The following is a 17,476-nucleotide window of genomic DNA, read 5'->3' as shown; positions in this document are numbered from 1 at the left end:
CTGAACTCTCCTGCAGCCGTTCGGAGCACTGATGTGCCTCCTGTGGAATTGGGCAATTAGACACACTCTGTTTAATGCTTCTTTTCACAACCAAACTGATATTTCATGTTATCATGTGCAAGTACAATCAAGCAGCTTTTTTTAACAGTCATTGTGAAATATGAAATACGTTGCAAGCATGCACCAAGTTCTCAAAGAAACATTCTTATATAAAAACACAAATTTCATTTTCTCAGCATACAACTGAAGGAGAAATAACCTGCTAGAATTATTTCCTCTTTATGTTATGATTACAATCTAAATCTAAAAGTTAGATTTGCACAACCCTCTTTTGAAACTGCATAGGTTTTTCTTACTCAGGAAACGAAGAGCTGAAGTGCTGCCTACAAGAGTCCCTGGGACAAAGTTGTACCCAAACTTCTACACAGTGCTGAAGACTTTCATAATCAAAAACTTATGTTTTAAAAGATCTTAGAAACCCAACAACGATAGATTCTCAAAGGAAAAAAAAAATCAACAACAGGAAAACCAAAAACTTTGAAATACTTTCTTAGTCCATCATTCAAGATTCTTTAGCTGCTTTATCAATGAGAAATTTTGGGGATCCGCTGAAACTGGGTGATCTTCTTAGACAATGATCATCTGTACTGAATTTCTGGGACAACTATAAGGCTGGTTTTCATAATTAATTCTGAATCATCTGTTTAAATTTTAAGGAGCCATTCACAGTCATCTGTGCTGTGTGTCAAGTGTCACAACTACATCTGAATTATGCAAAGGAAAAAAAGTTGTGCGTGACAGTCTGTTATTTTCCTATCAGAAATGAAAATGAGTTCACAAAGCATTAGAGAGCTTAAGAGCTGATTTAGTAATCACAGCATCTACAACAAGAGACCCGGCAGATCCAGGAAGCTTCCTAAAATAAATCCTTATTTCTGTGTTTGGACACTTTTTACACTGGCCTGCTGCTACAAGTTTTCTGGAAAGTGTTGTACCCATAAAAATACACCCAAGACTGAACGTTTCCAGGAAATATTCAGCAAGCTTTGATGGCAGCTGACCACAGAGACAGTCATTCTCTGCCAAAATAGATCCTTGGGAGATTTTGCTGGGTTCCCAGTCCTGACCACGCACAAGTCATTTCCAGACCAGCTGCCAGTCTGGGCTGGTGGCAGCTGCTCCAGTTTTCCTTCCTCTCATCCTCGCTGCTGCAGACACACACAGAGCCAAGGAAACCTGCCAGAAATCTCAGAAATCCCATACGCTGACTTGCACTGCACCGCGCCAATGTGCCTCTTGATGCATCTTAGTTCTCCAAGGAAGTTGCTGTGTCTGTATCATTTCAGTGCAATTCAGCACCAGTGTGACATATGGGCACGTGCAAATACGAGGCAGGGGTTACTCCAGCAACTCTCCTTCCCAGCCATTCCACTTCCTCAAGTGCTCCTCACAGCTCTTGCACAGAGTGATGTACTCTTCCCTATCTCCACAGCTCTCCTCAACACACACTTTATTTCTTGCAGGCCGTCCTGGGACTTATTCTGCCTAACACTGGTGCTTTCAAAGAGAATCGCATTGCAGTGCAATGAGAAACTGAATAAAAGAGAAAGGCATGATCAAGAGCTGCAGAGTAGTTGGAAACTGTAAAAAGGAGGCGAGCTAAAGCCAAATCCGCACTAGAGAAGTTTTGCCAGCATAGCTGCATCCCAGATCTCAAGACACAGATGGTTTAAACAGCCCTGGAACTAATGGGGTTTCTGCCATTAGCATTTATGCCAATGCACTGAGTGAACATAATTCTTCTGGCTAAAATATTCAGGTGTGTCAATGCTAGGATTTAAATCCCTCAAAAAATGATTAAAACCAAACAAACAAACAAACAGAAAAAAAAAACCCAACAACAAGATCTCCACACAACTGGAAAAGCACATGAAAGTAACAAATGAAGTTTCCCTGGTTTTCCTGTGGTGCTCATGGAAAGTCTGATCAGTTACCTGCCCCCATTAATGCTCTGCCTCCATGCAGGAGAAAGCAGGTACAAGATTAGTTCTCTGTATTGTATCACCAGCACTGCGGCACTCCATGCAGAGCATAGTGAAAATCACATCCTGGTTAGTATAGATCTAAGTTTGAAGGCACAGAAGCTGAATTTTAGAAAGACAGCCTCCAACCTAAGTGTACAAGTCATCAAGGCAAGTGGAAGCCATCAAGGCAAGGCAGCCTGGCATCCGCTGGCAGAAAAGCATTGTCTGAAAGAAGAAAAACATTCTTCCACAACAAAACCCTGCACCATGGATGCATCACTTTGAGAAAGCTTTCCACAAATTCTTCCTGCTTTTCTGGCAGCTTTCCCCTCTGTTTTTCCCATGGAGACTGGGAAAAAAAAAATTGAGTTCTACTTCCTCTAAAAAGCTCTTAATATCCCTCCCTTTTCCGAAATCATCAGCTTTAAGGACTGTTTTGTTTGTTTTGCTTGAAGTACTTCTTGGCCAGGGCTACATGCACATCATTCAGGGCAAATAGCCTGAATTGTCTCAGTTGGTCCTGATAAAGGAAATGTTAGAAAAGTGCTGCTTAGGGCAAACCCAGTGCAGAGTTTACATCTGACAGGATTATCCCATGCCATATGAATAATAGCATCAAGGGGAAAAGACCTTCAGTCTCCAAGATGATCAGGTGAGGACTAGGACAAAGACAAATGACATGGTGAGAAGAAGTGCAGAGAAAGACACTGGGAAATATGCAGTAAGACAAATACTATCTATAATAGCATCAGTCTCCAAAAACTAGTCAGAGATGAGATTAAATATTAAGTGAATTTTGCCATCTCTCCTAACTGCAAGTGATCAGCCACAGACTTGTGCTGTTCTCGTGTCACACAGAATCCTGCTGAAGAGGAGGAGCACAGGGATGTGTCACCTTCACTCCTCTTCCAGCAAACTCTTTTGAGACCAATTCTCCCTCAAAGCTGCCCCAGTGATCACACAGCAGAAAAATAATTCCCCAGCTGTTGGAATCCCAACAGCAGGATATAGTCTGAAAATTATGTTTTCTTATATTATAGATTGAAATAGAGATCTTTTCCAGGCACGCATTTGAAAATATTGTTTTGTTACTGAACCTCCTTCTTGTAAAAGAGTTTCAGAGGAAGGTCTGTCAGTGAAGGAGGTTTGGGACTTGCAGCTGCACACACAAGTGTTTTCAGAGGGCTGTCAAAGAACACATGGCCTCAAAGCATAAGGATGAGTGGGAAGTGGGAGAAACAAGGCTGCATTTTATGACTGTTCAAGTAAACTAACACTGCCTCTCAACCTCCTTGCTCCAACACTGCTTTGTGATTCCTACAGGTTTCAAGCCCTTACCTGAAAAGGCAGTTTTCTGAAACACGAGTAAAGCCATTCTGCATTTTCAACCCCCCATACAAATTTAGTTGACAACAATGAGAACAACCCACTCCTGCCTAGTAAGAACCTAGGTACAAATTAGATAAAAAGGGGTGATTAAGCACGTCTTTGATTGACTTAAAAAAAAAAAAAAAAAAAAAAAAAAAAAAAAAAAAACCACCTTCAAATAAAAACAAAGAGAAACCTTGCTTTTTCTTCACCAGGACTAAAATTAAAAATTTAAACTTTTTCTTAATACAGAAATTTTTTGGTTGAATGGAACATTTCAGGTATTTTAGATCCAAAATAAACAAAGGATGAATGCCAAAGAGTTGGGATGGGGAGTGGAACACTTATGTTATGGAGGGTTCAAGTTCAGATCCCAACCCCAAGTGCAAGGGGATATGTACCTCTAAGGACAGGGTGGTGGTCATGTGGTTACATGGGATTTTGTCTTTGTAGAACATCATGAACATGCCAGTCTGCTCAGTGTGGGGCTCACACTGGGGGATGGGGTGCTCAAACACTATTTCTCACATATATTTATTTATTTGAACAGCTAGGAGCATCAGCAGCAGAAAAGATGGCAGGAAGCAGCTCCCTGATACTCTGGGGCTCTTCCACAACACATATAACACAACAGAGAACTGGCCAGGCCATTACCCTGAGAGATCTGGACTAGGGGTTCAGAGCAGCCTCAAATAAGAGAGGAAACCAAATCCCTTCATCTAACAAATCACAGAAACAAATCACTGTCATCTCTTCTGCAGAACTATGAAGAGGGGAATGAAATTTTCTCTTTCTCCAGCCAAAAATGATCATATCATAACAGGTCTCTCTGTGGCCACCCAAGAACTGAAGCTGCATTTGGGAGTCATGTGTTATATAGCAAGTCCATCATCCAGTCTTCTAACTGCTCCTCCTTCCTTCCCCCCCAAACAGCCCTCAGCTAGATTAAAACAGATGGCAGAGGGACATGAAATAAAGAGCAAACACAGGCAAGTGACTAATTTTCCAAAAGGAGACAGAAAGCCAAACCCTTAACTTCAACATTAGAAGCAGCAAGGAATGCATAATTACCCTCTGAACATCACATTCTTCCACATAAGCAGATGCAGTGGTTGCTACAGATATGATGACAACAAGCAAGGGAGGGATTCTCCAGGCTGGCTTGACAGGCAGTCTGGGGCTACACTGCAGTCCTAGAGACACAAAGAGAGAACCTGGCAAAGGAATCACAGTAGGGAACACGAAGGTGAGTTAGTTACACCGGCGAGATGAGGACGGAGCTATTCCAGTGCTTCCCTTTTAGCAGAGAGCACTGTCTTCATTCCAGCCCTGATGGAGTTGGTACTTGCATCTCTCCTGTCAGCACCCAGTGGCAGAGGGCAAATTCCTCTTCCCTGGCAGCTTGAGGAAGGCTTCAGACTTTGTATTTCAGCTGCTTCAGTGGAAGCACTACCTAACTCTGTTGGTTTTGCTCCAGGAGCAATAACATGACAGAGCAGACATTTGAGGTGGTAATTTGCAGGGCTAAGTCTATCAGACTTTGTCATTTTAGCCATTTGGGATTATTTCTGCTGGCTGAATGAATTCAAAGAGACATCCAGAAAATTTAAAGCAAGCATAAACTTTGTGCTGCCTGACACAAAGCATACTGCAGCACATAATTTTGCCAACAGAAGGATTTTTAAGACTGTTACACAGCTAAGACAAGCACCAAATCCAGGTTCAAGGAACAGAAAGGGACTTTCTTTTGCCATTCTGTAAGAAATCAGAGTGCCTGTGCTCAGACATGGAGATACCTGTGCTCCAGGACTTAGATTTGTTTCCTTCCTGTGTTATATTGGTATTCAGAGTGTGCTGCAAAGCCTATTTATTTGCCCGTGCTTCTCCTGAGGCGTGCTTGGGAGACAGAATTCCACATTATCTTTAGTTGATATTAGTTCAATTGATTTATCTGTAATTTTTCAGTTATTTGTCGTCTGTGTTTCTAGGTCTGTTGTGACCTTTTACAAGTGGAAATTATAAATAACTCCAGTTTGTGGAGACTCATACAGCAAAACCTAAACAGCTTTTAAGATATTCCTCCAGTTGCCAATACATTTCAGGTCCAGACTGTGCTCAGTCCCATGGATTGGAGAGCATCACCCAAACAGGGAATCTTAAGCATTATTTTAGCATGCATATACAAATATTTGTTGACAGATTAAGAAATGGAAATAACTCTGCCTCTGATTTAAATTGGAGATATGGGGGGAAAGAGAAAAAAAATAAGGTTTTAAGCATGCAGAAGTGCAGACTGGGCAAGGAGAGTTGGCAACCTTGTAATTTCTTCGTACTTCAATCTGCTGACAGACATCCACTTTGCATTCCAGGAAAGGCAGGTTTGCTGCTGCAGCTGGCAAGGAACTTCCCTTACAAACCTTCCCTGCCTTGTCTCAGGGATGCACTGTGGCTTTAGGAGTCTTAGCAAGAGCTATTGGGAGGAAAGAGCTTAAGGACACCAAGAATCAGGTGAAAGTGTCCCGCTACCCTTCCTCCTCTGTTGAGACACTGGGGTTCAAGCTCAAAGTACACATCCCCTATCGGATCCAAGTACAAGCTCATCTCTTTCTTAAACTGATTTTTTTTAAGCCAAAGCAGCAATATTTCCCTCTGCTCACGCTTAATATGATGGATGAAGCTAATTGTCATTAGTACATCTCTTGGTCAGTATATAAAGACACACAATCACATTAGGAAGGATTTGTACAAGTTTATAAAGCCCCATAAAAAATTTTAGATCCAACTGGCTTGCAGGTCAGAGTGACCAACAGAGCAAGGGACTCCTGCTGGCAAGTGAAGTGCTCCACTTCAAAGCCAGCTGAAGCCTGGTGGAAGGTGGAAAAGTAGGAGTTTTCTCTGTCCCAGCACAACTTTGCTTTTACTTAAAGCACAAATGCTGATGTTACTGTCTGTAGCAGTTTAAATGCCTTAAATCCAATCCCAGGCTTATTTTGCTGTCTGATTACTGTTACAGTTTTTTTTAATTAAAACAGATTTTGTTAATGAACCCACATGGGAAAAAAAGCAAAGACCTTCTCCCACCCTTCCCAGTAGTCTCAAAAAACCTGTATTTGAAAGTAGTACTTAAACCCTAATTAGCAAGTTTTCTCCCTGCCAATGCTTAAAGCAAAAGAAAAACAATAAAAAATATAAATAAATAAAAAAAGAAACAGGTCCAAAAATCAGGAGCTGTACATTTCTAGCAGTTCAGTCTGCATTCAGAACCCCAAACAGCAGACTGATGATGCCTTTTACAAAGGTATTCCCAGTCATGTTTCTCCAGCATTAGGCATTTTTATTTATTTTCCAGGTTTTCAAAGGCAGAATAATACTGTTTTCTAAACCCGGAAGGGCAGACTAAGACTGTTGAACAAGAGCAATTACACTGATATTTTGTAAATCTTAGTCACAAATGGGGGGTTATAGGCTTAATAACACACACACATGCTCAGGAAAAGCTGAAACACCAACAATACTCATTTTCCTTTAGTGGCCACTAAACAAATTCAGTGCTTATTTCTGTGATAAGGCTGCACAGACATTTTCACCCCTGCCTTCTAAACATGATCAGTAAGATGATATATGTGTGTGTTTACAGACAAGGAAGTATTTGCATTCAGGTCACCTTAATATGCCAGATCTGGAAGGGAAGGAAAAAAAGATTTGTAGAAGTGGCTAGTTCCTCCCATTCCACAAGAGATAAATCATGCTACTAAGAGAAAACAGTAAAAATAAACAAACTAAGGTTCCAGGGAATTCCTCTTGTTTTACAGTGAATTAGCGGAAGCACTGTAATGAATTTGCTCAAAATTTGACAAGGAAAGGCTAAAGCAGAGGGGCAGAGGCCAGCTCTCCTGCATCCTAACCCAGTGCACTGTCTACAGGATCATCCTTTATACTCCTAAATGTGGGTTGGTTGCTTGCTGACGATAGAAGCCACCCGTGGCAACTGACTGAACTGAGTTCCACTTAAGAAAAAGTCATTACGTCATTCTGGCCATTATCAAAAGAGAAAGAAGGAGCAGTCCTTAAATACTGTCAATGCTTCAACTCCACATATTTACAAAACAATCTTTTTTAGTTAATGATCACCCAGTAAAGCTGCACAAATTCCCACCCCACTCAACCAGGAAAGCCACCAAATTTTGTGACTGGCAGTGCTAAGCAGCACAGCTCTCTGCATGGCTCTGCCTCCACACAGAGATGCACAATCACTGCACAGAAATGTGCAAGCCAGCACATTTCTGCCACTGTGCTTCTCATAAAGAGCCTCCAAATCACAGCAGCACTAAGGAAACTACTTATTCCCACACGCCACTTTTACAAATCTACCCATACTATCTTCCTTACTCCACGGTCTCAAGCGGAAGAATCTTTCAAAAACAATTAATCAGCTTTCATTAGCTCTAAATTGCTTTTTCCTTGCTTGTAATTAAGGACTAATATCCAAAGAGTTAGAAATTAATAAGGTGATTAACCATAATGAGTAACTGTTTTAAAGTATGATCAACTGCTGAATATCAACAGACACCTTCATTTTTCCCAATAAACTTTTTTTCCTATGTATTTGCATAAGCTTGAAAAGGAAGATTTATTTAGCAAAGTTTGAACATTCACCAGATAATAGCATTTGTGTCTGTTCTCTCCCTAGAAGGCAGCTAGCTACAGACAAAAAATATCTTCAAAATAGAAATTGGTGTGGATTCAGAAGGTTTTAAGGTGACACTGACACTATGAAAGATCTGTTTTTACTTGTGTAACGTATATTTCAAGTTCCGAGAAAGGAACACAGAAAGCACATGCACACACACACACGTCGTGATCAGCTCATGTACAGGACAAGAATCTGCTCAGCATGTGTAAATATCACCACATAAAATACATTTCCTTTCCTTGTGCTTCCATTCAATTAAATGTTGGTCAACCAGTGCTAAAAAACATTTTTGAGTAGTCAGTAGCATATTAAGCACTGGAGTTAAAATATCAAGCCAAGTGAGTGAGTTGGGCCCAAGATTATAAACCATAAATGAGATTCTTTTTCAGCCACTCCAGTGTAATATCAAAAAGCTTCAGTTATGTTAACGAAGCCAAATTTCTGAAAGAAAAATTATTCACTAATTTCACATATTTCCCTACATGCGGCATCCCATGTAACACAAGTGGAACTCACTCACTACACTCAAAAATCTGTCAGAGATAACCCCACTTAGGTGTTCATCAAGTAGACCTCACCCAGGAAATTGCAGGTCAACAGTCACTAGAGGATGAAACCTGATCCTCTTTAGAGTAGAGCTTGTCACTCACAGTTAAAGCTGGAAACTCCAATTCAGCTGCACGCTACAGGGTACTAATAAACTCCTCTTGCTAAGAACGTATCCCCAGAACACAGCCAAAAACTTATTTCATCAGTATTTTCCTGCATTCTCCCTCCTGCAGACCCATGGGAGGAGTTAGGCTATCTCCATAGAGTCATTAGCAGAACAAGTAGCATCCAAGTTTTCTTCAATTTTCTTTGGCAAGAAACCACAGAACAGCAAAACTTGAGGAAAACTAGAGATTGTTCTCAGGACTCTAATGTGTGTATAATACTTCAATTAGACAATAAGTGAACCATTTGAAGTTTTAAAACATATTAATCTGTTTCATTTTAGAGATGTGTGAGAGGAAGATGTAAAATGACACTTTCATCACACAATTCTTTTCTTCTCCTGTGTGTGTCACCCTAGAACACATTTCTGTTTTCTCTTCAAAATTATGTCCCAGTTAAGAAATCCCATGTTTAACCAATACACGAGGAATGAGTCACTTATTGATGGGGGAAAATGAGTTTATATGGGGAAAATAAGCATTATGCCTGCTGGATTAATGTTTTCAACAGTCATTACATTGCTTAGTGGAGCAGACAACACGAGACTAAAAGTAGTATTAATGCTTACTTTAGGATGAGGTTGTTCACATTTAACCAGCTTCAAGACTCCTCTACAAAGCATGCAGAATAAGTGCTTTTATCTGAAGGGGAAGTAAGTATTTTTAGCCACTCAAGGAACCAGGCTGGAGTATGGAGCCAGAATAATTTCTAATGATAAGTCTGAACTTCTTGTAAGCTTAGGGCCTGCTGTCTTTTAAGATGACAGAAAATCAAGGGTGCATTATCTGAATGTTTTTACTTTTCCAACAGGTAACTGCTATGGGTAAAGATCATCTTTAAAAGGGAACATGGATTTAATAAACTCAACTGAACAAAACGGTACATCAGAAGAACCTTTTAAATGGGCGACATCCAAGATTCTCATTTCCATTACCCTGTCTGTGCTTGCTCTAATGACAACGGCCATCAATTCCCTCGTGATGACTGCAATAATTGTGACGAGAAAGCTCCACCACCCCGCCAACTATCTAATCTGCTCTCTTGCAGTGACTGACTTCCTTGTGGCAGTCCTGGTGATGCCCTTCAGCATCGTCTACATTGTAAAGGAGACCTGGATCATGGGGCAGGTGGTGTGTGACATTTGGCTGAGCGTGGACATCACGTGCTGCACTTGTTCCATCTTGCACCTCTCCGCCATTGCTTTGGACCGGTACCGAGCGATCACGGATGCCGTGGAATACGCCCGGAAAAGGACACCTAAGCATGCTGGCATCATGATAGCAGTTGTATGGATCATATCCATTTTTATCTCCATGCCGCCTTTGTTTTGGAGGCACCAGACAACCAGCAGGGAGGACGAATGCATCATCAAGCATGACCACATTGTTTTCACCATTTACTCCACGTTTGGCGCCTTCTACATCCCACTGGCCTTGATCCTGATCCTTTACTACAAGATCTACAAAGCAGCAAAGACATTTCACAGGAGGAGCGTCAGCCGAATCGTGAGGGAGGAGGGGGTGAACGGACAGGTCCTTTTGGACGCCGGCGAAAGAAGCACCAAATCAGCTTCAATGCCCAGCACGACGGAGAAGACCTCAGATCCCCTGGTGAGCTCCGATAAAATCAACATCAGCCTACGAAGCCCTAGGTCAGAATCCAAGCACGAGAAGTCCTGGAAAAAACAGAGAATCTCCAGCACGAGAGAACGAAAGGCAGCAACGACGCTGGGTTTGATCTTGGGGGCATTTGTGATCTGCTGGCTCCCATTTTTTGTTAAAGAAGTAGTTGTTAATACCTGTGAAACATGTCATATCTCAGAAGACATGTCTAATTTCCTAGCATGGCTGGGATATATAAACTCCCTCATTAACCCTTTAATCTACACAATCTTTAATGAAGATTTCAAGAAAGCCTTCCAGAAGCTTGTACGGTGCGGGCAGTACCTTTAAGAGCTTTTGTTCATATAAGGAGAACATAGTCATTGTTTTTTAACCTGTATAAATTTATATAACTGAGACGGCATTTGTTGTATTTAAGGCAAAGCACCAGGACTCTGCATTTACATTATAATGACTTTTTTTGTATAGGAAATTTTGGGAGCATTAATTGCCCGGTTTTTAAAGAGATGGATCATCTGGGATTGGTTTTGCTCTAGAAAAAGAGGTAGCATTTTGTGGCTCTGATCCAGCCGGGATTTGCACAGCTACCTAGCTTGAAGCATAAGGTGTTACCTTAAATATGAAGGAAACATGCACTTGAAGTAGACAAAGAAACAAAACTTTTTAAAAAGTAACCCTCAGTCATCAATGAAATGTTAAGTAAAACAGCACACACATTTTAAACCCTACTGATATAAGATAGAAAAATACACCATGGAATGACATGATTTCAACAGTCTGGCACAGGCCTGCAACATAGAGCCAAGCCATTCACAGCCAAGGGTAGTAGCTTTAAATATATCCACCATCATCCTGCATCAGTCAGACGAGTGAGCTGCAGCCCTGCCTTGTCCCGTAGATGGACTTCCCAGTGTTACACAGCACCCCAGCAGCAGGCAAGGGGCTCCCACCAGTTTCATAGCAGGCCAGTGTTGGGAGCCCTCTGCCACTGCACACCCACAGCAGATGTGAGCGTCACCCCAAGGGAAACAGCCAGACATCTGGGGCACCTCCAGTGAGCTGGGTACACGGAGTGCCCGGTGCTCTGAGACACTGCTTCCATGGGGAAGGGAAGGTTCATAAAGAGCAGCTGGTTCTTCTTGTGGAGATATTAGAAGGGAGAGAAGCAGGAGACAAAGAGACACTCCTTTCTCCGTGTCCTCACACCTGGCCAGGCAGAGAACCTGTGACCTGCAGCACCAAACCAACCACAGCTCATGCCAGGGCTGAGCACTGCTGACAGAGGGTGAGGTAGCGAGGTTTGAAGAACTGGGGCTGACAGCTCCAGCTCAGCATATTTAGCGCTCCATCCTCAGAAGCCTGATGCCCCTGAGCCTTTTCTCAACTGCCCTAAGCACGAGGGCTGTGCTCCCTTTCCAAGCAAGTAAGAAAGCACCACAGTGCTAGGAGCTTGGGTCTCTGGAAAAGGCTGTACAGCACCTTCTGCAGCAGGGGCAGAAGGAGTGACCTCAGTACGCACTGCACACCTGGGCACGGGATCCTGTGGGATGCTCACTGAGAAGATCACCTCTATGCCCCTCCTTCCCCCAGAGCATCCATCTATATCCCCATTCCCAGCAGAGTTAAAAAGGCATTAATGGAACTCTAGCCCACCCTAACTTACTTAGTCAAAGCTGACCCCCATGAACAAATCCCTCCCAAGGTCTGAAAGTTGGCAGCTTGGCCAATCCTGACTGACATGCTCTAGATGCCAAGCCATGAAGTTGTTAAGTGCCACACCAAAGCCTAGGTTTTGCACTTTTCAGGACAAACAGATTCAGGCTGTGTCACTAAGAGCCCAGCCTCAAATTCTTTGTAAGACATTCAATCTGCCTCAGAGGAACAGGGACTTGAGGCTTCTTACAGGGACTACAGACCCCACTGTCAGCAGCAAGAATCTCCTGCAAAGGTGCTCCAGTTTGGCACCTGGGCCACTAGCCTAGGGACACCACAAAGGAACTGAGACAGGGCAGCACCATGGTCCCCTTTAGTTGGGGAAAGGTGTCACTGGCCCTTGCAGTTGCTCTTCCAAGAGACTTCCAGTGTTTTACATTAGACAAAAAACACTGGTAAAAAGTCATCACAGTTGTTTCTCTCTCCCCCACTCCCTCCTCTGTATTACAAACTCTAGAGTGTGTAATAATTTTTGTATTTTCCTCAGTGGCTACCAGCTGACACAACAGCTGTCAGAAGGGTGCATTCCTACAAGATGACGAGGTTTGAAACTTGAGATACTGAACTAATTTGTTTCTGTCACTTGCAACTTACTGTATTCTGCTTTCACATCAAGGTCCAAATGAAATGCTATTCAGAATTACCAGAAACAGTGCATTTCCTTTGCCCTTGATTTTAACACCGCCAGGAATCTAATGGAAAGCTCACTTGTCATACCATGGAGCTCTAGCACAGCAGTGGTATAGCTAAATTTTGAAGATACTGGGATGCGACAGAGTGGAATTGGCTCATGCTCAGTGCAAGCCAGCACACTTTTATTACCATTGCAGTCAGAGCACAGCCTCTGCAGCCCTCATGACCTCAGCACTGGCTGCATTATGCTGAGAGAAAAAATTGCTCTCAGCATCAGCTGTGCTCTGCTGTCTCCAGAAAGAGCCATGAAATTTAGCTTTCCAAAAGGATTAGCAGATTAGCAGGAGGCAGCACAGAAAACCCCACTAAATCATTCGCTCTTGAAGACCTCTGTTTCCCACATTTCCTGAGTCATAACCCTGGGTGTCTTGGGGGAATCCATCCCTCTCCCCCAGCCTCTCCCTTTATGGCTGCTGGAGTACAGACTGTTGTTTATCCTCTTACTCATAAGATGTTTGACAATATCCTGTGAGATCAAAGGGGAAGGAAAAATAGGGGCTGCTTTTCAGGAGAAAGGATACTTAAAATACTCATTTAAATAATAATGGGTGAAGCTCAAAGGAATCATATGTAGATAAACAGAAAATAGCTGTAATATGCACTGTTAACAGTATTATACTCTGAAACTAATTAAGCTGCGAAACATTTCTCAAGATGCAGGGTGGTTTCTTTTGTATCATTTTCACCGAGCTGTATCTGCTCCCCCTTCAACACAGTGGTGGGAGAGGCAGCTACAAGAAATCTGATCAAACAAGTGGGCAGTTATTCCATTAAAAGCACTTGCGGCTTGTGGACCATCATTTCTTGGTGTCTGACTGCAACTCATCACTCGCTCCCTTACAGAACCCACTGTGCCAAACACTTCCCCACACAGCACCACACATCATCACTTCATCTCTAGCATTTTCCTGTGCATGTGATGCGTCCAGAAAAAAAACCCACAAGAATTCCCCTTTCAAAATGGCTAGAGGTTAAGATGTCTGCAGGATGCAGCTTTCCCTCCCCTTGAAGCACATGGGCTTCCACTGGACCTTAGCACCAGGTTCAAGGAGCACAATGGAGCAAGATTTTATGCACTGGAGCATAAAGATATTTTTGCAAGTAGCTCTGTGCCCTGTGAGAGTTCAGTCTCAGCAAAGAGAAAAAAAAATGTGTCTGGTTTCCCACCTCTGTCAGAAGACTCTGTGCATGCATTTCAGGGAAAGGGTTTACATGTCCTCCAGAGTTTGCACAAAGCTTCCTAGGTCCCTATCTCTGCTGCAGCTGCCCTCACCATTGCTGTCTGCTGCCCACCCATCAGTTTAGATTTCTTCCAACACCCAGAGAAGTGGATTTGGAGCAGCTGACCCACTCCCACTTTGGCTTTCACAGAGAATGGTTGCTGAAGCAGCTGTGAACACAAAATCCAGCTCAGGTGGATGGTTTTTACTAACAACAAGCAGTTAGATATACCTATTATACTGTACTCATTTCTTTGCCTTTCCTCTCTGCCAGGTGCTTTATTGGTGTCCTTTTCTCCTGAGGATGGCACATCCCTTACAAAGAGCTTGGGGACTCAAAAATACATTTGTTTTAGTGATGCAGTCACACTTGTTAACACATGACTGTACCACCCAGAAACACCCACCTCATCTAAATGCGCTTTTGGCAGTCGCTGCCTTCAGCTGGTGCCTGATTGTTCTCGGTGCTGGGGAGGTCCATGGAAATAGCTCCGTGCCAAATTATTTTCCCAAGCAGTTACAAACTCAGCACATTATTTCTAGACAAGTACACATTACTACTTGACCTTTGCACGTCAGATTCCCCTCGCAGAAGAGAAACAGAAAATCACTGCTGTAGCCATAACAAAAAAAAAAAAAAAAAAAAAAAAAAAAAAAAAAAAAAAAAAAAAAAAGCAGCTTTTTGGAAATGCTGCAAGAAAGCGAGAGGAAACCTTTGCAGTAGCCCCATAAAGATTAAGAAGAATTCTAACACTTGTGTCAGTCCTATTACAGGACAGTACTACCAATAGCAGAACTGCTAAAAATTACCAACAAGATGTTGATATCTCCTCCCCTGTGAAATCCTGAAATTAATTAAACCAAGGGGTTTTTTTTCAGATTTTTCATTGTGTTCTGGAGAACCAGGATCAAATTTCTTATTTTGCTCCTTAACCAGGAAAACTAAACCTCTAAAAGAAACATAAATGGTTTTTTGATTTAGTGTTTCTAGCCATCATAAAGTAACAAAAAAATTTAAATCCTTGATAGTACTGATCTTGGCTAAGAGGAAAGATTACAGAGACCAGAACAAACAGAAGTCAGCAGCAAGAGCTGTGAACAGCCAAGGTTACCAGCCAAATCCAAAACAGACTTTCTGATGTCAAATTCCCCACATGTAATGGACATGTGACTGAAAGCAACTTTATATCCTCACTTTCTGTCCTAACTGAAATATGAGTTTCATAAATTTCAGTTGTTTACTTCACATTCAAGTGAGTTACTTCTTAAGTAAGAACTCTGCAACTCAGGAAGATTTCAGATGGGAATATTTTCAGGCAAGGAAAAAGTACCGTGCTTCATTAATCAAAGTACATTAGTATTTAAATTACGAATTTCAAATCCTGGTTGGGGCAGTGTAAAGTCAAAGATTCTGCTTATCGAATGCTATTGCTTTTTATCCACTAGTAGCTCAAACCAATTGTATCTACTCCTGATATCATATAATACTATAATATATATAATCTAGGCCTAAAATTATTTAAAATACAGTTTTGAAGATATTCATTGCTATGCACCAGATAGGCAGCACTAATAAATATTAGCCTCTCTTTCCACTTTAAAGTATCCTCCTATACATGGATGATATTTTCCCCTCACTAAATTAAGACTTTTCCTTTCTTCCTGTAAACCCATTTATCTGAAACTCAGAGCTATATTTCATGGTCTGGGTTTAAAGATGAAAAACATGCTTAACACCACAAAAAGCGCTAACTGCTAAGGTAATGCTAGAAGAGCGATTAATCTTCTCACTTTCGGTTTAGATCATGACTGGTGGTAGACATTTAATGCAATAGCTGGTTCTGTGCTGGCAGCACTCCAAGATGCAAAAGCTGTGGCTAATTTGTATGACAGCAAGCGTCTGCTAGGCAACTCACTCTTGGCTAAGCCTGGTTTCCCATCTTTCACAGTACAAAGCTGCATGAAACAGTCCACAGCCACGAAGTAAGGATTTGCACTCCAGTTGTTTCTAGTCTGGCTGTCACTGGAAGATAGCTGCCCCACAAACACACACCACTAACCAACAGCAGCAAAGCTGCATCCATAGCAAAATAAAAGAAACAAAAAAACTTTCATATTCATCTACTAATTTGGAGGCACCCTGAACTGACTCATGGCCAGGTGGGCTCAAGACAGAGCAGCACTGCTCCCCAGCCAGACACAAAAAGAGATCTCTTCAAGGAGAATGCCAGTGATAAGTAAACCAGTGCTGAATTACCTCAGGAGCTCTGGTCAATACAGGGCTTGCATTCTCTGTCATCAAAAAGTTCAACTCTGAAGCTTGAGGTGATCCATCAGCTTAGACATATGCAAAAATACTGGAATTTAGGATGAGAAAAATTCAAGCTAAATGTTTTCAGGTTGAGGACTTGTCTTCCACATCTACTTTAACATCCGGTAAACTGAGGTCATTTTGAACCCAAAACAGTTTCCCAAGCAAGATATATCTACAACAGCTAACCAGGACTTCATTTTCCACACACATAAATATATGTCACTATTGGACTCTTTCAAACCTTTTTCATTGATGGTCAAGTATTTCATTTTTTTTCATCTGGTTTTCAAAGTGTGGAAGAAACACTAATTAATTAATTATCTCAGGTATGTCTTACATCATTTTTATACTTAGAAAACCAGGAGCTAAGGGAAGAAGGCAGCCAGCACCTCATCCTGAGGTCCTGGGGTGGGAGAGAGGAGGTGAGGGGAGGGAAAAGGAGGGGAAGGAAGAGCAGGAATCCATTTGTTAAGTGCACATGGAATCACACACTACTGTCTGAGGGATGAAAATGAGAGCTGTGGAACAAAATGAATCAGGAAAGGAGGAGGAGGAGGAGAATGGGGACAGAGAAATATTGAGCAGTTTTCTCCTTATAGGGCCTGGCAGCCTTGAAATAAACTTGCTTGAACTCATCCCAGCTCAGATCCAGCTAACAGAAGTGCCAGTTCACTTCGGGGCTGCCTGGCACCTCCCAGAGCTGAGAGAGGGAGAGGAGGTGGTTTTGCCACCTCCATCCCACGCAGGGTCAGTGCAGCACCGCACAGCCCAGCACATGTGATCCTTCTCCAAGACTGCTGTGACAACTCTGGTCAGCACCAGCCGTGCTCAGCCAGCGGGTCTGGGGAACTGCAAGTACTGAGATCTTGAGAGGTACAAACAGCAGAGGGAAAAAAAAAAAAAAAAAAAAGAAAAAAGAAAAAAGAAAAAAAAAAGAAGAAAAAAGAAAAATCAGTAGCAAGAAAGGCTATCTTAAAATCTTATCTACATTCCAATGCCCTTCTGCCTTCTCAGAAGCCACCTCAAGTACCTGGAGAGCTGAATGGAGACTTCGTCCCTTGCTTTAGATGTGGCAGGGAGAGATGCTCAGTTTGCTTTATATTTCAGAAGTACAA

The 17,476-nt window shown here is 42.1% G+C and overlaps 1 protein-coding gene across 2 annotated transcripts in view; it reads left to right on the top strand.

Moving 5' to 3' along the window:
• HTR1F (5-hydroxytryptamine receptor 1F) overlaps positions 1 to 13,606 on the top strand; it is a 104,530-nt gene extending 90,924 nt beyond the window's left edge. For both annotated transcript variants that reach the window (XM_040056942.1, XM_040056943.1), the window contains exon 3: positions 9,610 to 13,606. In XM_040056942.1, coding sequence (XP_039912876.1) covers positions 9,648 to 10,751 — 1,104 coding nt within the window. In that variant the 5' untranslated portion in view covers positions 9,610 to 9,647 and the 3' untranslated portion in view covers positions 10,752 to 13,606. The remainder of the gene's footprint in view (positions 1 to 9,609) is intronic.
• The last annotated feature ends 3,870 nt before the right edge of the window (positions 13,607 to 17,476 follow it).

This window comes from Hirundo rustica, chromosome 2 (genome assembly GCF_015227805.2).
Source record: "Hirundo rustica isolate bHirRus1 chromosome 2, bHirRus1.pri.v3, whole genome shotgun sequence".
In the NCBI taxonomy this organism is placed as follows: domain Eukaryota; kingdom Metazoa; phylum Chordata; class Aves; order Passeriformes; family Hirundinidae; genus Hirundo; species Hirundo rustica.
The sequence above is the reverse complement of the archived record's forward strand: the minus strand, read 5'-3'. Positions and strand labels throughout refer to the sequence as shown.